The sequence below is a fragment of the Bos indicus x Bos taurus genome, chromosome 8 (assembly GCF_003369695.1).
Source record: "Bos indicus x Bos taurus breed Angus x Brahman F1 hybrid chromosome 8, Bos_hybrid_MaternalHap_v2.0, whole genome shotgun sequence".
Classification (NCBI taxonomy): domain Eukaryota; kingdom Metazoa; phylum Chordata; class Mammalia; order Artiodactyla; family Bovidae; genus Bos; species Bos indicus x Bos taurus.
The window spans coordinates 39,626,586-39,649,468 of record NC_040083.1 but is presented as its reverse complement, the minus strand read 5'-3'; the positions used below and the strand labels follow the sequence as shown (position 1 = coordinate 39,649,468).

General features: G+C 34.9%; 1 protein-coding gene across 1 annotated transcript; it reads left to right on the top strand.

The window, feature by feature from the left end:
- On the top strand, nt 1-22,539 carry CDC37L1 (cell division cycle 37 like 1). The gene is made up of 7 exons (XM_027549346.1): nt 1-312; nt 4,209-4,490; nt 7,537-7,630; nt 10,231-10,346; nt 10,707-10,829; nt 14,849-15,013; nt 18,759-22,539. Exons 1-7 carry the CDS (start codon nt 181-183, stop codon nt 18,858-18,860), a joined length of 1,014 nt encoding a protein of 337 aa, XP_027405147.1. The 5' UTR covers nt 1-180; the 3' UTR covers nt 18,861-22,539.
- Nucleotides 22,540-22,883: the final 344 nt, after the last annotated feature.

Below are 22,883 nucleotides of genomic sequence, written 5' to 3'. Positions count from 1 at the left end.
TTTTCCGCCGTCCGCCAGCTGCGCGGCCGGGACTAACGCGGCACGTACGTCGGCGTCGGGGCTAGCAGAGGGATTCTGGGTAACGGCCCCAGCCGGCTGGGGCTGCTGGCTCGGCGCAGCGGGTTCTACTCGCGCCAGGTCCGTTGGCTGTGGGGGTTATAAAGCCGCGGGCAGCCGGACATGGAGCAGCCGTGGCCGCCGCCAGGACCTTGGAGCCTCCCTCGGGCAGAGGGCGAGGCTGAGGAAGAGAGTGACTTGGACTTGTCCCCTGGTTCTCCCCGCTGCCCGCAGCTGCCGGGAGGCGGCACCCAGGTGAGAAGGGAGCCCGTATTCTGCGGGGTAGGGGGTGGGGGGAATGGGAGGTGTCGTCACCAGGCCCCCAGAGATCGCTGTCTCTGCGACCCTGTTTTGAGCCCCCACCTCCCCCTTTTACCCACCCCCGACCCCGGGCGTCGGGGGCCTGATGTCATCCCATCGCTTTGTAACATCTACTGAGCTCTTCGAAGAGGAGCTGGCCATATATTCCCAACCTCCACCTCCATACACACCTTTTTCACCTTGGCTAATTTCTCACCCTTGAAGAAGTTCCTCTCCCCCACCCCTCTTCTGATGGCACCCAGATTTAAGACCCCTCAGTCTATAATGTTGACCCTTTGTCCTCTTGTGCCTGCTCTTATCCGAGCACTTTATTCTCTTGAAGGTTCTAATATTTGTGCACAGTTGATGGGAACAGTGAATGGTTGTATTTCAATAATTCTCTGAGCCCCTGACTAAAGACATTAGGTCCAATTTATTTTACTGACTTTTGACGTCTTAGCAAATTCTGTAAACCTTGCTTTTGATGCTGGCGTAAATCTCGGCCATTCCGCGTGACCATTTCCCCCTTAGGTTTATGATTTTAGTTTTGCTTCATACCATTTTTCAGTTAAAAACATAGGCACGCGTTTGCCTTTTCCTTCAGACTTTTTCCTCAGATTCCTGCCGCTTCCTGTGGTTTTCAGCCAAGCCTTTTTTCCTCTGAAACTTATCCAGAAATGATATACTACCACTTAGGATTTTCTGGGTCCCACCTTAGGGAGTGCTTATATAGTGCTCATATCACTTAGTCCTGGTGTTTCTCGTAACCTGTTTTCGGAGTATATTTCAGGATCACTGACTAAACACTAACAAGTGAAATAAAATGGAGTTTAGGTATCTGCCTTCTAGCCTTCTTACAAAATGGGATCCCTGAAGGCTTAACTGAGTTAATAGTTTTTCTCTAGACTTATCTTGCTGTTAATGAGAATGAGTGATTTAAATTGTTTTCCAGTAAGTGTAGGGTTGTTGCTCTTAAGCCCAGCTCACAGGGTTAGTTGGCTGCAAAGAGAAAAATGCTGTTTCATAACCACAGACTGTTCTTCATCCAGCCAGTCACTGGGAAAGTACAAGACATTTTTTAGGAGGACAGAATGACAGTTGATAAGTCGATAGTCACTCACTAATAATGGATCGCTGGTAGTCATCTTTATATACAAAATATGTTATATAAGCATGTGATGAATGTGGTACAAAGCTAGAGACAAAGAATGAACAGCAGCTGCCATTGTCAATTTTGAAGGCTTAAAGAGAGAATAGAAAGGTCTCAATTTCATTGCATAGTGGTTGAATCTAAAGAGTAACCTAAAAGAAACCAAATTCTAAAAATAGCTGTGTATTAATTTATCACCTTATATAGCTGACAAGAATTTTAGAAATGATTAGGCTTATCTCCTTCATTAAAAGTGATTTCCTTGAGACTGGATGGCATCACTGACTCGATGGACATGAGTCTCAGTGAACTCCAGGAGTTGGTGATGGACAGGGAGGCCTGGCGTGCTGTGATTCATGGAGTCGCAAAGAGTCGGACACGACTGAGCGACTGATCTGATCTGATCTGAGACCATGTAGCTAGTCAGTGGCAGAATTAGATCCTGCCACATCCTGGTTTAGAACCCACTTCTGGAACCTGGTACAGTTTTTTTTCCCACCTACTGCACTGCCCATCCTATGATGTAAAACTTTATTTGGCTGAAACTAACTTTGGTGCTAAAATTTACAGAATGATTTCTAATCCTAAATTAGTTCATGTGTTTACAACAAACCTACTTATTTGTCTTGCTGGCTTTAAGTATTACGACTTAAGTTTTTCTTTTTGGAATATTTAGAATAAAATGTTTAATTTCATTTATAAACATTTTATAATCTCTATAAAAACAGCCTTGGTGTAATTTTACCTAATATAGGGAACCTAGACATCTTTATGTCATATGTATAGTTCTGAGATCCAATTAAATGCAATTTGGAACTTAGAGATCCTGTTTGGAAATTTTTTTATGTCAAGTTATATTAGTAGGCCTTAATGCTAACAGTTCCTTTTTCAAATCTGTGTTTATTAAATATAATCAATCATCTCAATACATGTGGGATAGTTAACTCAAATGCCCAAACATAGTCTTTGGAGAAGAATTTAAACATTAATCAGTTTTAGAATTTGGAAATAAGATTTCTATGTTTGACTTGAGAAATGATTTGAGAATTTGCTCTTGGATAATTTGACCATGCAAGATATTTCCATTTGTCCTCATCTTTGTTAGTATTTGTCTTTTTTTACAAAATAAATTTAACAGGTTCATTTGTCTCCTCTTCCTAGTTCCTTCTTAAGCATCGACAATTATTCTTAATCCTATTTTAGAATAACAAAAAGTGAAAATAAATACTTGGTTGACTAGGACCATGTGTAAATGAGTAACTAAAACATTTGAATACCAAGTGTCCACATTTGCCCAATAAGTCTAAGTTTGCCTGAAGACTCAGCCAGGAAGGAGGAACCTTGCATGCTACTTGCCTTAGAATTCCTTACCACCACTAGTCTGTTCCAAGAACTCAGGAGTCATTTATTCATCTAAGATTTATTGAATTCTAACCCCTCAAGAAGCTTATAGTTGAGTAAATAAGCACAATATTGTGTGAAAGCACTCAAATGCATAAAGAAGTATGCATAACTTTGGTGGAGAGGGACAGGATAAGAGGGAGGGGAAATGATGCTAGAATCTAGGATAGAGATGGGAGTTTAGGGATGGTGGAGTGCCACATTGAAGTGGTGGGGGTGAGAAGGAAAGAATAAGCAAAGGAGTAGAAGAGTAACTACAGCTGAGTTGAGAGAGATAATAGGAAGTGAGATCATGAGGCACCATGCCATGCTACAAAGTTTGCACTTTAAAAGTTCTCAAGACTCTGTGAATAAGTAAAATTATCATTTTTATTGGAGAGATCACGCCAAGTCTAGTAGAGAATGGCTTGAGATTAGAAAGGCTATACTTATATAATGAAAGTGAGAAATTATAAGGGCTTGAATAGTGATGCAGGTAAGGGAATAGATTGGAGTATTATTCTGAATACCTACCTTGAAATTGGTCTACATTTTGGCTAAGAAATCATGAAGAATGTGCCTTTAGCTTTTGTTCTATGGAGCCGAGGATTAGAAGGAATTAAATATCCGTCTTGGTGCTTTACATGTGGAGGTTGAATAATTGTTAAAACTAAGTACTTTGCATCTGAGCAGAACAGAATCACCAGGGTGGACCTAGTGACTTTTTTTCTTTTTAATTAAAAAAATAGCCTATTTTTATTAGGATTAAGTTAAAGGTTATGTATTTGATATAGTCAGTTATAAATAGAAATTTCCAATAAGAACTTCTCAGATTACCAAGGATTGGGGTAATACAGAAAGAAAATAAAAACCAAGAAGTGATTACTTCTAAATAAGCAATTCTTTGCAGTGAAGAACTTGGAGAGCAAAACTCTAAAGGTCTGGTTTTCAGTATGTTGAATGATAAGATGATGAACTATATTTAAACTTTTGTTCTCATTATTTTGTTCCAGGATTATAAAGGCTATGAATCAAATGTTTGTTGAGGCCCTGCTGTATGCAGGACACTGTGCTAGTTGCCAGGCTTTTTGTTGCTGTTAGTTGTCCAGGGAGAGACACAGATTAACGAAGAAGCTTAGAGTCTAGGTGATGAAACAAGACTTGTAATATAAAATTGTAACTGCAGACACAGAAGGCTGGATACCTATATGCCAAAAACATTGTACAGAAATCCTTGACTGATAGAAAATTGAACTGTTCTCCATAAGCATACCTGTTCTGTTGCCTTCTTCATTTCTTAAAAATACTGTTTTTTATCCAGATGTATAGCCATGGAATCGAAATGGCTTGCCAGAAGCAGAAAGAGTTTGTGAAGAGCTCTGTGGCGTGTAAATGGAATCTTGCTGAAGCTCAGCAGAAACTTGGTAGCTTAGCACTGCATAACTCTGAGTCCTTGGATCAGGAACATGCCAAAGCACAAACAGCAATATCAGAACTGAGGCAACGGGAAGAAGAATGGCGGCAGAAAGAAGAGGCTCTAGTACAAAGAGAGAGAATGTGTCTGTGGAACATGGATGCCATTAGCAAGGATGTTTTTAATAAGGTATTATCTTTTATTGGGCCTACTGAAATAAGGAAAGCCTTAAATGTTTTTGCAAACCAGTTGTGCATATATGATAACAAGCAACAGAATCCTGTAAACAGTATTCAATTTTGACAGTTGAGGAAAAGTGATCGTTATAGAAACATGTATCCCAAGTAGTGTCTAATGTTGGTAGTCCTTAATCCAATTATGTGGCTGCAGCATAGCACACTGAATATAAATGTGGGTTCTAGAGTCAGACTGTCTCAAATGTCAACTTTGTCACAGCCTGGCATTGTAACCTTGGGCAGATCACTTCCCTAAGCCTCAGTTTCCTCAAATATAAAGAGCAGGTATAAAGATTAAGCAAGGTAACATCATAGAAGCAGGTAGCACGCGGCCTGGCATGTGGTAAAGCTCATATGTTACCAGAGATTTCTGATGTTGCTGTGCTTATCAGCTTGCTTTCAATTTTTTTGTTGTGTAGTCGCTAAGTCGTGTCCAGCTCTTTTGTGGTCCTATGGACTGTAACTCGCCGGGCTCCTCTGTCCATGGGTTTTTCCAGGCAAGAATACTGGAGTGGGTTACCATTTCCTTCTCCACGTGTTCTTCCTGACCAAAGGATAAAACCCATGTCTCTTTCTTGGCAGGCAGATTCTTTACCACTGAGCCACCTGGAAAGCCCAACTCTAATGTAGTTATTGGTTTTATCAAGTAAAACAAAGTTTCTCACTGTTACTTACCAGTATGTATTTAGTAACCCTCAGATAGTAATCTGGACTTAGTGTTACAGGCATTACTGCTGAAAGGAGTAGTAAAATATTTATGCCAAGTTAGTAGTTTATTAGGAGAAGGCAATGGCACCCCACTCCAGTACTCTTGCCTGGAAAATCCCACGGACGGAGGAGCCTGGTAGGCTGCAGTCCATGGGGTCTTGAAGAGTCGGACACGACTGAGCGACTTCACTTTCACTTTTCACTTTCATGCATTGGAGAAGGAAATGGCAACCCACTCCAGTGTTCTTGCCTGGAGAATCCCAGGGACGGGGGAGCCTGGTGGGCTGCCGTCTATGGGGTCGCACAGAGTTGGACACTACTGAAGTGACTTAGCAGGAGCAGTAGTTTATTAAGAGCAGTCTTATGTTTCTCACTGATTACACAGACCTTATTCTTTGACTTTTGTATCTGAAAAAGAAGTGGGCAATGAAATAGTCATTTTCATCTAAATGTGTAAAGTAGTACTTCTTTCTGTTTGTACTAAACTCTCAAGCCTCAGGTGTAGACTGCTCATTCTTGTCTAAGTCCACATTCATTTTATCTTTAACCTTCATTATTCTCTAGACGTAGTGTGTAACACTACTTGTTTCTGCTCTGGCATCCACTCTAAAAGCCCCTTCTTCCCCAGGCTTCTTTAATTTCTTTCCTCTGGACTAGCTCTAGTCCTGCTGCAGCAATAAGTAATACACATAGGTAAATGTCCTGTACTACTAGCCTTATCAGTACTTTACTCTGTAGTGAAGGTAAATTATAAGAGTATAACATGCTTCTTGTAAAAAAAAAAACAACATAGGCCTGTAAAATAAGAGTTGAAAGGCTTCCTTCATTTCCCATTTTCCAGAGATAACCGCTGTTAACAATGAGTCATATCTTTCTAGACCTTCTGTGCTTGTACCAAATTATATATTTTTCTTTCCCCTCAATAGAATCATTCTTTAACAGAATGATTCACTATCTCTGTGTATATTGTTCTATGGTTTTGCCTTCTTAAGTGTTACTTTATGTTTTGCATTTATACTCCAAAACTATTTAAAATGATTTTTTATAATAGAGGGAATGGTCAAAACAGTGTTCTTTTGTTTATACAGTTATTGTCTCTTAACACAGTGGTCACAAAGAAAATATTTTTGTTTCTGCTTTTAATTATTTTTTTTCTTAAGTTAGATTCTCATGTAGCCTACATTTATACCAGAATTAATTAGGACTATTATTATGTTCCAATCATTTGCTGAAAATCATGCATTCATTTTGTTGGGGAGCTTGAGATTTGAGAGGACAGGTCTAGATCCTCGCTGTCTGACAGCTTGATAGCTGCTAGCCATATGTGTTGTTGAACACTTGAAATGTAGCTAGTCCAAACTGAGATGTGCTGTAAGTGTAAAATACACACCAGATTCCGATGACTTAGTACCAAAAAAGTAAAATATTTCATTAATAATTTTTATATTGTTTATATGTTGAAATAATATGTTGGGTTAAATAGATACCTTATTTCATCTTTTTTTAATATGGCTGATAGAAAACTTTACAGTTGTGACTTGGATTGTATTTCTGTTGGACAGTTGCTGGTCTAGATGGCAGGATATACAAAGAGGAAAAAAAATGCTTTTATTTTGAAATATATAAACTTAATGTGTTTCCTGACTATAAACTGGCAGAGAGCTAGTTTTTGATTTCCATTTTTGGCAGTGATGATCTCAAGGTTTAAATGTGATCACATAATGTTCTGAGAAACTTTTTGCCAGTTTTTGTGGCCAAATAAAAACTTCATCTTGTTCTGTTTTATGACTTTAACTGAAAATAAGCACTTCCTTAATAGAAATTTATACGTGATTTCAGAATCAAACTGTTTACCTCTCCTAAGAAAAGTTTATAACAAAGGTCTATTTTAGGTTTATGTGTTAATCAAAAATTTTGTAGTAAATATAATCTCTAATCTTTGAATTTCTGAGTTTGTTTCCAGCAAGAACTCCAAAGATTAGACTAGAGTTGCAAATATTTAATGGAAATGAATAATGCAAAAATAAATTATGCATGTAAAGGATCTTTCTATACCTGCCTTTGATAGGCATATTTGGTTTTACAAAAAAGTTAATTCATTTGTTTTTCTCTGTGATTTCTAAAATAGTTCTACAGATGAATTTAATGAAACAATATCATTTTATTGTATCACCTTTTTATAATGTCTATAAGAAGGATTGCTGGGCATTCAATACCTGAGAAAGAAGATCCAATTAGAATATATTAGATTTTAAAATATATTCAATTTTAACTTCAAAATTTTTTCTTAGAGTTTTATTAATCAAGATAAAAGAAAAGAAACAGAAGATGAAGATAAATCAAAATCATTTATGCAGAAACATGAACAGAAAATTAGACATTTTGGTAAGTCTACTACTTGAGTTTCCTTCTTTTGTAATGTTTGATATTCTAAATATATGTACAGAAAGTGAATTTATAAAATAGAGACAAACTCCAGTTGTATAGCTACTTCTGGCACAGTTCTATGGCTTGTTTTAGAGCTATACATAAAAAAATAGAGTGACAGAGTAAACTGAATTGTGAAAAAAAGCAAAATTCAACCTGTTTATATAATGCTACCCTCTAAGACCTGGTTGTCGTTTTTGTTTTTTGTTTTTACTACCTAGATTCTGCATGTCCCAACTAGTCACTGCTTTTGTCTTTTTTTATCTTTGCTTTCTTGGTATCTTATTATCTTACGGTTGTAAGATTACATTTTTCAGATTTTGGATATGATGCTGTACAATTCATGCAGATCCTTCAACTGTTATTCAGATAAATAACAAGTTAAAAGAATACAGTCTATAATAAGTAAGAGAAATACATATACAAAGAACTGAAAAATAGTTTTCTCTATTGGAGAAAAACGATAGGATTGGGATTGATGAAAGTAAAGACTTCTCAGAGGAGGGAACATCTGAGTTAGATTTTGAGGACCATATAGGAGCTTTCCTGTAGATAAAGGGAGGCAAGGCAGCAGCCACAGCATGTACGAAGCCAGAGTCGGGAAGTAGTGTGATATGTCCTAAGAATTATAAGCAGTGACAATACTGCTGGAGTGAAAATGCTACTGGGGAGTATAATGTGTCAATTTAGTAAATATATGTTAAGCTTTTTAAGTGACATTTTGAGACTTTTTTCTATTGGTGTTTTTCTCCCAAAGTATTTAGAATATCATTCATCCTTATGTCAGTATAATGGATACTACTATAGTTTTTGTTTTTCTTTTTTGTAGTTTACTCATACATTAATTTTTCTCATACTATTTTAAAAAATGAAATAAGCTTGTTACTCTGTTTAATTCAAGAATAGTTTCTGAAGAAGTAAAGTTTATTTTTGCACATATTATCATTCCAGCATTATTTATTATAGAAACAAATAGAAAAACTATGGTCATCCTCAAGAGTTGATTTTGTCTCCATTATTAAATAGGTAGTTTAAAATCTTTAACATTTAGTGACACCCTTTTTCACAGCCCTTACAAGTGTCACTAACCCTTTCATATATTCTCTTTCCTTTAAAAGAGACCAAAATGGATAGGAATTTTGTGCCTGAGTAAGTCACAGTGCTGCCATGGAGAAGTAAACAGGAGAAGCAGTGATCTCTCTGAATAGTTGATAGAGTTGAAAGTAGTCCCTCTTCAGAAGTGTAACAAAGCTAAGGCAAAATTGCTGTGTAGGATTTATTTTATGACATCAGGTATAAGAAATAAGGATTGTACTTTCTTTACATCTGACCCCTAGAAGTTATTAAATTCTTTAACTTTAGTTTGAGAAGAAGTTTAAAGTCACTTAAATAATCATTATGTTTCTCAGAATTTAAAATGACCTAGTCACTGTATCCAAAGTGTTGGGGAAATATCTATAAAGCTTGTAAAACTCTATGAGAAAATGCTAAAATGCTATTTTCCAATTTTTTTAATGAGGAAAAAATCATTTATTTTTAATTGATTTCCTTGTGTTACTGTGTATTTCTCAGTAAGACATTTGTCCTCAGTTTTGTTTTTACTTATGTTCTGATGTGGAACTTTAACATACAGAAGTTCATTTTGTGTCTAGAGAAAGGATTTATTGCTGAACTATTGAGGTAGCCTTGTAAAATTTCTATGATGATTCTCGGATAACATTCTTGGTTGGATGAGTCTAAATAAAGCTCAGCACTTTGCTGGTTCTGTGATTACTTGAGTGGTATCAACTTTTTGACCAAATTTCTTACTAATTTGGGTAAAGATGACAGTACACCTTTAGTAGCATTTGGATTAGTTTGGTATTTTGAAGCAAAATGGCAGCATTTCCAAATATACTTAACCAACTTTAAAAAGAGTTTATTTTCTGTGTCTAAACAGTGATCATGATTAGATGGTTAACATAACTAAAATGGTTAAACTATATTTACTTTTATAACACTGACTGGATTGGTTTTGCATGCAGTATTTTACTATATCAGACATATTTTAGTAAATTAGAGAAAATGTAATTTTTCTAAATCTAAGTCTTTGTTGGCTCAGTGTAGTTTACTTTTGAAAAGTAAAGGTTTGAAAAGAAAGGTTTTGCTTTCTTTTCCATCTTTCCAAAAGAAAAATTTATAGTCTATGAATAAATAATACTGAATCTCCTGAAATTATCTGTACTTAACTTGAGCCTAGAATGACCGACCAGACATGTCTATTTGCCTGGGACTTTGGGCTTTCCCTAGATACAGGGCTTTTATAGCTTTAAACCAATCACTCTACTTTATCCTGACAAATTATTTGAAATAAAATTTACTGTGAATTCTAAAAGCTATTTCCAATATGCTGGTGTTGCCTTATTATCTATCTTCATTTGCTCTTTTACCATAACATTTCTATGGTAATACGAGAAATGGTATTAGAGAAAATGGTAAAGAGGATCATTTTAAAATACCATTTCTTTGCTTACAGGAGGAAAGTATTTGACATTCATGGCTTAATTCTTGTTTTACAGGTATGTTAAGTCGATGGGATGATAGTCAGAGATTTTTGTCTGACCATCCATACCTTGTATGTGAAGAAACTGCTAAATATCTTATTTTATGGTGTTTTCATCTAGAAGCTGAACAGGTATCATGTGAAACTTGAATTTCTGAGAACCTTAGTGGAATGCTGATTTGCTTTTTGTTTTTGTTTTTCCCATTACTTTAAACGTAAGCAGGAATGTCATTAAATGGAATTCCAATTTTGTTTTGTTTTCAAGATCTGCTTGAGCTTACTGTTGGCATCTTTTTTTTAGTTATTTCAGTTAGCATAGGGAAACTTTTTTCCAATGTGCTTTCCCTACCTTCCTGTCCCCTCATCTCTCTTGTTCCCATATACTATAAACCTTTTTCCTTTTTAACCTATTAAAAACTCATGTTTTAAAAATCCAAATAGTGATCACAATATTAAGTATATTCCTTATAATTTTAATATGTTTATTTTCAGAAAGGGGCTCTAATGGAACAAATAGCACATCAAGCAGTTGTAATGCAGTTTATTATGGAAATGGCCAAAAACTGTAATGTGGATCCAAGAGGATGTTTTCGCTTATTTTTCCAGAAAGCCAAAGTAAGTAGCTATTTGGTATTATTATTTTATTTTTTTTATTGAAGGATAATTGCTGTTTGGTATTATTAAATGGGAAAGTTAGGGTTTAGCTGAAATGTCTTTTTGTCCGTACACATCAAAGGAGGCCATCCAACCAGGATGCCACAGGCTAGATTCTGTAGATTTTATAATGAAAAGAAAAATTATATTGCTGTTTTTATGCTAATTTAGATTATAAGAGGCTGTACTATATAGCATTATGTGAACTTGAGACCCGTTTACATGAATGTATACAGGAAAATTAGAGGAATGGTTTGAGAAAATAAAAAACCTGTAGTTCAAAGAATATTATGCAGCTTTCAAGATTATATGAAAATTACATGAAGTATTTTTAATCTGAGAAAATGCTTTGCTATAAAGTGAAAAGACACAACACATTTATATATATAGGATGTCAGCTATATTAAAGAAAAATAGATATGTTTAGAAAGATCAACATTTCATACTCAATCAATTAGTAATGATTTAAAAGTTGTACAAGAAGTAGAGCAATAGTAATTCATATTAACTGCCTGCTGCTGCTGCTGCTAAGTCGCCTTAGTTGTGTCCAACTCTGTGCAACCCCATAGACAGCAGCCCACCAGGCTCCCCTGTCCATGGGATTCTCCAGGCAAGAACACTGGAGTGGGTTGCCATTTCCTTCTCCAATGCATGAAAGTGAAAAGTGAAAGTGAAGTCGCTCAGTTGTGCCCGACTCTTAGTGACCCCATGGACTGCAGCCTACCAGGCTCCTCCGTCCATGGGATTTTCCAGGCAAGAGTACTGGAGTGGGGTGCCATTGCCTTCTCCGCTATAGGAGTCTAAATTGGTGTAACCACTTTGGAAGATTTTCTTGTAAAATTGAACAAGGCAAGTACCAACAGCCAGAAATTCTCCTAGATAACATACCCTCAAAAAAAATTTCTCAACATGTCCAAGGATAGTCAAGGGTCTTCAAGACCCTTTCCAGAGGCCCTGAGTCAAAATTATTTTTATAATAATACTAAGATGTTATTTGTCATTTTCACTCTCTTTCTTGCATGAGTGTACAGCTTGGACTGATACAGAAGCAAATGTATGAGTACAGCTATCTTCTTTTAAGCCCAGACTTTTCACTAAATTGTTTGTTTTGGAAATATAGTTTAAAGATATATATATATGTTATATGTTTAAAATGTTAACATGTAATGAGTTTGTTAGTATATTTCAGTTAATATTTAAATTCCTCAGTTTAATTTCTAACGTAATTATTAATAGATACAGCCCACATAAACAGGAGCTCTTTAGGTTCCTCAACAATTTTCAAGAGCATGAAGCAGTCCTGAGACCATAAAGTTTGAGAATTGATGGCCTAGAAAAACTCCTATGTATGTGCTTCATAGAAGTGTTCATAATAGCAAGAAGTCTGGGAACAACCCAAGTATCTGTTAACAGTAGAATGAATAAATTGTGGTATATTCATTTAGTAATATACTAATCAGCATTGGCATGGGTAAAAAAACAAGAAACTGAAAAAAACAAGTCTCAGAATGAAATATCTGCTATTATTTTTAAAGTATTTTATATTTGAACAAGCAGAACTAAGTAAATATATTGTTGAGGGATATATAAATAAGCTGTAAACTTGAAGAGACAAAGGAGTGATGACAAGTCACAGTTGTAACCTCAGAGAGATGAAATGCTCATTATTGAAACTGATCTCTAAAATACTAGTATTGATCTGTTTCCTAATTTTTGTGGGTATGTAGTAGGATTTTTGCCCTGTAAGTTGTACATACATATTTTACGTGATTTTTTGCATATTTGATACATTTTAGCATACACAATTAGAAGTTAGAAGAAAATGTACCAGAAGTTTAATTTTGATTAGGCTTGAGTGGTAGAATTACAAATGGTTTCCATTTTCTTTTTCATATACTACAATGAACACATTTCCTTTTATAAATAGAGAAAAACATTGTATTTTTAAATTATAAAAATTTTTTAATGTGGCAGAAGTTGTACCTTCCACTTCTACTGTTAAAATAGGAAAATTTCCCAAAACAGTAGTTTTAATGAGTAAATGATTGAGTTGGTATTTTAGGCTTCTGATGACTGTTTTAAATTTTGACACACAGGCAGTAAAAAAAAAAAGTTTCTTTTTCATCTTAAAGGATATGTTTGAACTAGTGTTTAATAGCATAATGGAACATAGTCATAAAATATGTATTTTTTGACATTTATAATACTTTGATAATAGAGAATATTTTATTCTTAAATCTGACACTTCAGAGTTTTTTTTTTTTTTTTTTTTTCTTTAATAGAAAATTATTTAATTAGTATACATGTGTTCCCCATCCTGAACCCTCCTCCCTCCTCCCTCCCCACACCATCCCCCTGGGTTGTCCCAGTGCACCAGCCCCAAGCATCCAGCATCGTGCATCGAACCTGGACTGGCATCTCGTTTCATACATGACATTTCACATGTTTCAATGCCATTCTCCCAAATCTTCCCACCCTCTCCCTCTCCCACAGAGTCCATAAGACTGTTCTATACATCAGTGTCTCTTTTGCTGTCTCGTATACAGGGTTATCGTTACCATCTACAAAATAGAACTGAACAACTCTGAAGCCACAGATGTTAACATTTTGTTCTTAATATTTTTTTTTAATTAAGGAATAACTTTCATGAACTATTTGCTTTGTGAAAGGTATTCTAAGCACTTCACATGGATTAACTCATTAAACATTCATAACATTTTATAAGGATAATTACTTTTTTTTTTTTTTTACAAATGAGGAAGTTAGCATAGAGAAATTGAGCAAGTGACCCATAGGTTGCTTAATAAAACGAAAATCAATCAGGTCTCTCTAGATCTAAATACCTAGGGTTTAGGCATGCAGTAAGGTCAGCAGTTGTGTCACTTGATTCCTTTAATGGTTTGTTTCATAACCATTTCAGAAGGATTACTTTTGGATATGAAGGCTAACATTGCATGTGTCTCCCTAAGTACCATTGACTATAAAGTGAAGTGTTATAAAGAAATGACTTCTAAATTCATTTTAAAAAATACAGAATAGCAGCACAGAACATTGTGTGTATTATTTGTATAGATATTGATGCTAATAGCTAATCCGTAGGTTTTAATGGAGTTACACAACCTAAACTACATTAAAGAGAAAAATCACACTGCAGACAAATGGACCGTGATAATTCAGGAATGAGACTTTGACAAAATCTTGTCCACCACTTGAACTTAAAACCTATGGTCTATTGTGTAGGATGTGCTCTGTGTCATTTTTTTAACCTGCAAAGGAAATATTTATAAATGGAGGCTACTGCCAAAAGGATATTTTGCATTAAGAATTTTCTTTATATTATATACATTATGGAGAGATTTCCCCTCCCTCAACATAACTCACTATACTTTTTTTTCCCATAATCTTGAAAAGAAGGTACTTGCGTAACTAAAACAGTAAGATATTTTCATACCAAAGTTAAATGTTGACTTTAATTGGTTTTCAGCTTTTAACAAAGAGAGATTTTAGGGTCAGAGAATTACTAACAACAGGTAGTAAGTGTTTCTGCATTAACTGACAGAGAATTAGAAGGTTTAAAGAATATCCCTTGGCTGTTGCTTGGCAGTGGGACGAGAAGAGAAGACTGTGAGCGATTAAATGAGGACTGTTTTGGATCCTATCAAGAATACAGATAAATCAAGAGAAATACAGAGGAAGCCTACTTTCTTTCATTACATTTGTGTGTATGTGTGAAGAAGGGTTTTTTCTTATTAGTTTGTTTTATTTTGCTGAAGCAGAGGGAAATGAAACAGACCAATCTATAATATTCATATAAAACAGGCAGTTTTCAGAAATTTGACAGATCTTGGTGGTTTCTACATTTAAACTGTTCACCTCATCTTTACTTCTTCCACTTCAGGCTTGGTATATGCTTTGTTAGAGTTTACTGTGTGGTCTGGAAATCTTGAAAATCAGTCTTTTTGTTTGTTTGTTTTTTCAAGGCAGAGGAGGAAGGTTATTTTGAAGCATTCAAAAATGAACTTGAAGCTTTCAAGTCAAGAGTCAGACTTTATTCTCAATCACCAAATTTTCAGCCTGTGACAGTTCAGAATCATGTTCCCCATTCTGGTGTTGGATCTATAGGTTTATTAGAGTCCTTACCACAGGTAAGTTGAAAAAGTAAATATTTTATAAATGTATTCACATAATATTTGTTCTTTTGGACTTCTGTTTCTTCTTGTATGTGTGGTCATTTTAAATATTCTTGCCTCAAAAGAGAACTCCGAGTTTCATCTCATGCCATGTTTTGGCATTAAGTTTTATCCATCACTTAGGTATTTTAGAGAGACACCAAATTCTACTCCTTTAAATATAGAAGAGATGAGGACTATCTAAGCATTCTTAAGGGCACATGTTACCTATTGATCATCTAAGTCATAAACTTCTTAAGATGACTCCAATATCCCATCTTGAGTAGAACTATTAAGAATTGAAGATGGATTAGCTCCAAGCATATACCCAAGTAGCAACTGAGGTGATTTATTGCATGAGTTTATTAGTATTATCTTTTTAAATGTTGGTGTTGCCTACCAGACAAATTTTAGTACAAATTAATGTAACTTACACTGAACTGTTGTTTCTGGTAATATTGGCCAACTGTTTAAGCATCTTAGAAGTCTGCGATTAGATTAACATAAAATTATCTCACTAGCATGAAAGAATTTATGTTAAAAAGAGGAAGTTGGACCACTGGGTCTGCCTGATTCTACTTAGAATTACAATTTTAAGTTATCACTAGGAAGTTACTGCCCATTTTGGTTTTAGTAGCATTTAAATTGAACCAGTCATATCTCATTTTCAGACCAGCTTTAGCATTCTAGCCTGTTGCCTACATAGTGAAAGGGAAGTCTCACTCAGAAGACAGTATGAAGAGAGACCTGTATTTATTTTTAATTCTCAAAGAGTTGTAGGAATTGAGATTTTCAATGCCTTGACTTTATAGCTATAATTTCACTAGTCCAGTTATTTGTAGGCCAAAGAGACAATTTAAGGAAAGCAATTGATCATATTTAACTCAGCCAAAAATATAATTCTCAAGAATGAGAAAGAAAATCTGATTTTTAAATAATTAGTCATGTTACCCCTTAGACATGTAAGCGATATTCTCCCTCAGTTTGTCCCCAGATTACCTCTTAATGCTGTTTTAATAAAGTGATGATTTTCTCTGCAGTTCTGTGAGAAATAGCCCAACAGGAACACAGTCTTTAAGAAATTTTATGACTAAGTCACTGTCAAGTCCAACATATAAATCTCCTAAAACTAAGGTGTCACATAATGAATGCAGAGGAAAAAAAAGACTTTTGAGGATGCTGCTGATTCTAAACATAAGAGGGGAAAGAGAAGATTTCAGCTAGAGACACAGAAACACAGTCACCTGCTTGAGGGAAGGGTAAGATGGAAAATAGCCTGAGGGATCAAGTTGTCAACTGAGAGGAGATTTGGAAGAAGAGCTTAAAATAACAACTTATTTTTATTATATATCAATTTATAGATTACAAAACACTTGTATGTGGTATCTCATTTAATCTCAAAAAAACTGATTTCATTTTATGGATGAATAAAGTGAAGCTCTTGTAGGTTAAGTAGCTTGCTTGAAGTCAATACAGTAAGTGATGGAGCTATTATTCTAATCCTGGATTTCTGTCCTACTCCACTGCTCATTCACCTACATCATAAACTGTTGTTGAATCATATACTAGAAATATGACAAGATGCTTAGTTGTGTGCTCTTGGGAAGAACTGGTCTCTGAGATAATAAATGTGTGGAGAATGTTACTGGATGAGAATATGGGGTAATCAGTGGGATTTACAGAGAAGGCAGTGGCACCCCACTCCAGTACTCTTGCCTGGAAAATCCCATGGACGGAGGAGCCTGGTAGGCTCCAGTCCATGGGGTCGCCAAGAGTCGGATATGACTGAGCGACTTCACTTTCACTTTCATGTACTGAAGAAGGAAATGGCAACCCACTCCAGTGTTCTTGCCTGGAGAATCCCATGGACGGGGGAGCCTGGTGGGCTGCCGTCTATGGGGTCGCACAGAGTCGGACACGACTGAAGTGACTTAGCAGCAGTGGGATTTAAGTGTACATTAGGTTAGGTATATTGAGTGCTTTTTGTTTTTTTAAGTCTCTTCAGTTCTTAGGGCTTCACTAGTGGCTCAGCAGTCAAGAACCCACCTGGAATTCAGAAGATGCAGGTTTGATCCCTGGGTTGGGAAGATCCCCTGGAGAAGGGAATGGCAACCCGCTCCAGTATTCTTGCCTAGGAAATCCCATGGACAGAGGAGCCTGGCAGACTACGGCCCATGGGGTCACAAGAGTCAGACATGAAACCACCATCACTGCCACCTTCAGTTCTTAAGGAGATGGGTAGATGAATTTTAAAGAATCTCTTTAGCTACTTCTAATAGTCAAAATTCTCTCATAAAAAAACTGGAACCTAGTCTTAATAGAGAGTAACTGTAAGCTCTGTTGGACCTGGATGGTCAGAAAAGGTCTTAGCAGCCTCTCTCTTTGGAGAATGGGATAACAATCTATTAATAATTTTTGTAAAACTTAAATTTGGATAACAGTTTAGCTTTTAATCTCTTTTTTTAAATTGACAACAATCTTATGAGATAGACCACATACCAGTATCCTTAATTTTGAGAGAAGTGAACCAAGGCCCCCTGAACAGATAAGTAAGTAAGAGTTACCTAAGGCTTATCCTATATACTAGCTTTTACTGTTACTAAATTTTGATGAATTATTTTCTCTGAGGATGGCATTATACTAAGTGAGAGAGTCAGGGTTAGAACTTAGGTCCAAGGTTACTTTAATGTACCAGACTTGAGTCAGTTATTTGTGCCAATCCCTTCATAAACCTTATTGACAATAATCCAACTAACTTCTTGTTCATTTTTTTACTACTACAATAAAAGAATCAAAAAGATTCTTTAAAAAAGAAGAAAGATTAAAAAGATTATTGAGAACACTTCCTCCCTTTGGGATGGAGAGTTCTGATATCTAATGCCCTGTATGGACTGTTTTCCTCATTGATGTATATTAAATAAACAGATGAAAGTAGGTGATTCATGATAAAACTAAATAGCTGGGAGATATTCAGAACTGAGTAGACAAAATTGAATTATTGGAAGAATTTCCTTAAAGTCCTGGGTCTTAAGGGCTTATGTCTCTATTCATGGTGCTTTATTAATAGTGGTTTTATTTTTCAATTTATTGAATAAGGTTTTCTGTTCCTAGTTTTAGAGATGTTCAAAATTAGAACATTTTTGAGTTTTTCTGTGTAAAAAAATGAAACCTAAATTACACTGTTCTTTTGTTTTCAACTTTTTAAATACAAGTCTCTTTCAAAAGATTTCTCACTTGAGTTTAACCTTTGAGAAACCGAAATAGATTCTGAAGGTATAACTTTCACTTAGTAAATAGTTTTTTACCTTATTCTAGTGTTTTTTTAATTTTAATATTTACTATTATAATTAGATAGTAATCATCATAATACCTTGCTGGCTTAAAGCCATTTATTTTTTAAATTGTCAATAGCTATATACATATAATCACATAGATATAGCCTTATGATTAAAATTATAGTTTTCTTAAATGGAGGGAAGAGGTAGTGTTTATTACATTTCTTTTTTATATATATCATTCTGTCTTTGCCACATCTCTTTGGATTAAGTGGTAGTAATCTATTATTTTTTCTTTATCGTCTTGGGTTTCAACCAAAGTCTGACTTCAACTTTTTTTCTATTCTGCTATACTGCAGAGAGAGAGAATGTGAAACTGAATATGCAGTTTCATGTACTGACACCTAACTGATGATCATCCATTCTTTCCTCTCTATACTTTTCAGAATCCAGATTATCTTCAATATTCTATCAACACAGCTCTCTGCAGTTTAAACTCAGTGGTACATAAAGAAGATGATGAACCGAAAATGATGGACACTGTATAATTTGGTTAAGACTGCTGAAGCCAAGTACTATTTTGTTACAAGAAAGGAAGAACTTGGCTATTTTCTTGACACTTTTATGGGTGCTGCACTTTATTTTTGTTTGGTTTTTGATGGGAGGGAAAACAGAGTACTGAAACGTTTTGTAAAATTTTTTTTATGTGCTGCTAGGTTTTTTTTTTGTTTTATTTTTTTCTGAAGAGAGGAGTGGTACCATATGTTGCAAGAAGTCAAACTGGACTTTTTTTGGGTTTTTTGGCTACTAAATTTGCCTTTAATCTTACTGTTCTCAATTTTGGAATCAAAGTATGAAAATCTGCACAAATGCAATGTTTACAAGAACTGGTTGATTCTAGGAGGCATCTGCTACAGTCTTTTTATATGGATATGTACATGTCCTACTCTACAAAAATGATTAAAGATTAAAATGTATCCTATTGCTAATTTAGCTGTCAAATCTGGTGTTTCATCATATTAAAAGCAATAAATCAGTAGTTGGTAATCTGCTTTACTAAATAAGCTGGGTAGTACAAATTAAAACAGTCTTTCCCCTTAAAATAATATTACATTTGTTTCTTCAGCACCATCGGTTAAATCCTTAACTACAGTATCAATGTTATATGGATACTAAATTAACCCCCAAGTATTCTCAGACGTATTTCCCTTAGAAGTTGATTTTACCCTATTGACATTTTAGTATTAGGGTTATATAGTGATATAAAAGGTGATAAAGCTCATAACATTTTTTTTTTCTTAGTAAGATCCAACTTAAAGTTCACTCTTAATTTCTTGACATAGTCTGGGATCTCTCAGGGAGCAAGTTTTAAAAGAACTAAAGGCCTATAAGAACAAATAGGAAAAATAATCTGATTTTTTAAGTTACAGTTATTGTTTTACTCTAATGTGGCCCAAAGACTTTTTTAAAAGGCAAGAGAAATCTTTTGACACGAACTACTTATTTCTAAGAATTTGGTGATCCTTACTGGTAATGATGGCTTTTACTACATTTGTCATTCCTCTCTTTAGCTCAGTTACCATAGAATGCTTCTGAGCTTTAATACTTACATATATAATTCACTTTAAATATGCCAGGATATTTGATGGTTCATTTTACTAGGAATGAGATGACAATGTTAATTATGCTGTCCTTATTATTTGAGGATTAACCTTCTGACTTATAGGAACATGAGCTTTGATTTGTATCAGATGTAGTCTTTGGTGGCTCAGTCCCATTGGGACTAGCAGTAAACATGTAGAAGATGATTAAATGGGATTTGGACTACATGTCTCAATTTGAGAAGCCACCCCCATGGTGATCAGATCTGTGATGGTGGCTTCATTTGCACCTTGTTTTAAACTAACCTGAGGTGATAAGGCAGTTAGTACTCATAGAAACAGATTGGAGTTATTGAATCATACATATGTAACATCACAATCTTCTTGGTTTTCAGAATAAAACTTGTTTTTGTGCTTTTAATATATACTCTATAATAAAATGTTCGACTAATTTATGTGCTAGCATTCATCAGCCTGTAGTTTTTTTTTTTTTTTTTAACCAGTGACCTAGTTATAGAAGTTTTCTGCTTCTGCTTTTTTTTTTTTTTTTCCCTATTTTGGAGCAAGCTCTTGTTTTTTCTGTCCTATCAAATGGAGAATGAGTATAGGAATAAAATTCCCAGCTTCATAGAAAAGTAACTTGAACCATTACTTTCTATTTCTCAACCTCACTTTTCCCCAGGATTTGCCTGTAAGCTCTAAATTGTTTTTAATTTCATTTTGCCTTAGAGATAACTAAAAACTGAAGATTGGAAGGAGAGAAATTATCAACAAACTGAGTATACTGTTCCTGGAGGATATTTTTGGTTTCTATTTTATAAAATATGAATTATTTAAGAACTATTTAAAATTTGGTTATGCATGTGCTTTTACTTAGGAAAGTGTTGTATATTTGCAGTGTGAAAGTGATTGGATTTATTTTGGTAACTACTGACTGATGCCATAATTTGCACCTAAAGACTATAACTTACAGTTTAGCAGTACTCAATACTCAGAACAATAAATTGACATCCTTTTTATTTTTCTTTATTTTGCTAAGAATGAATTCCTATTAGGAGAAATGTCTTCTGTTTCTTAAGTAATAAGGGTATACTCAGCAAAGGAATAATTTATTTTTCAGGTTGCACAATTTTCTCCAAACAAATTACACAAACCATGGAAAATCTAAACAAATGAAGCATCTTTGATATCAGAGTGTCTATCAGAGATTCTTACTTCATTTGATAAATTAGTCTTCTAATGAAAGATGTTTTTAAAATAGCTATCATTACATTCCTTGTTAGTTCAGTTTTATCAATGGTGGTAGATACAACACTGGTTTAAATCAAAGATTCTTCTCTAGGAGAGATGAGTAATATTCTCATCCAGTTATACCGTGGGTTCTTTCAAATTTTGCCTAGTGAGCTCACATTCTCCTGTAATTTCTCTCTCGGAAAATTGGGACTTCTGTCAGACTGGCATTCCTATTACCCTTTTAAAAGTAAACTAAAATGGTGCCCAAGAACATAAATATAGTTTAGTAGTGGCTTTACAAGATTAAAATATTGATTGTGAGTTTAGGCAAAGTGATTTTGAAGTTAATCTTGGGATATTTTCAGAGACAAATAAAAAGATGTCAGTTTACTGTTCTCAAAGTTGGTCATGTATTTCAGTTCTTAAACTGATACAGGACAGAAATGTACTTATCTCAGTTGAGGGTCAGGCTTTTCATTTCAGTTTTGCTTCTATATCCTATGCATTTTAAAAGTCTGCACATTCATTTCCCATCTGTAATGGACATGTATGTGCTATTTCACAGGTCTTCTGAGAAGCTGACTCATCTAATAAGTATGTGCTTGCTTACTATGTAAGCCGATGGCGGGAAGAGGTACAATGATGAATAAAAGTTGATTATGAATTGCTTAAAATCTAATAATGAAGTTGAAACCATTGTCATAAACCTCAGAGAATAAGACTTAAAGTTTTTGTCTTTTCTAAGTATGAAATTGATTTTTTAAAAATTCCCACATATTTCACTTTGTTGAATGACATTTGTCATGCTACTTACTCTTCAAACACTTTTATAGAGTCCTTTGGTAAAATATGACACATCACCAAACTGATTCACACTTTGGTGACATTCTTCCACCATGCAATTTTACATGCATAGCAATTTTAACTTTTTACTCAGTGCTAAATGTAGTTATTAGTGAGCTGAAAGGAAAGAAAAAGAAAAAGCTATAGCTGGATGTGGACTCTTAAGTATATTGGCTTTTACCAACACAGATTATTTTGTGTTTAAAAACTTTAAACTATTAACATCTAAAATCAGAATCTTGAATTGCAAAGATAGGAAGGGTGCTTTTGCAGTTGACCAGTGTCTTTTTTTTCTTTTGTCAATGAAAAGACAACTTATAAACATCTTTTAAAATTTATTGCTGTTGAATATTATAGCAGTTTAATATAATGAGGTCTTCAATTACTGTGATTTGTTAGGTAAGTTTTGTCACAAACTATGAATGTCCAAAATATTTTGCTCAAAATAGCTGGAGGGACGTAGCTGTCGGGCAGGGTTTAGAAATCTAAACTATTTCAATAAGAAATAGAAATAAATAGAAAAAGAAATAAATGGAATTAATAAATACAATTTCTGGATGGTACTAACTGCCAATTTGCATTTCCCACAACACACTCTGCTTATGAAAGGTGTACCGAAATAACTGTGGTGCTGTAGAAAACAGGGTAATGGTTTGAAGCCTTACTAGCTTTTCACTAAGGCACAGTAGCTTCTGGCCATGGCAGTCAGCTCTGGACACATTTCCATGTGGCACACAGATCATGATAGGTATTACAGCAGAAAACAAGTTCTTTTTGTAATAGCACAGGTGTGTCCCAAGGTCATGGTTGTATGCAAAACTTCAGTTTTGGGAGTGGAGAGGAAATGATCACAGGAAGGACAGGTCTTGATTTTCATAGCCATGTTCTTCTATC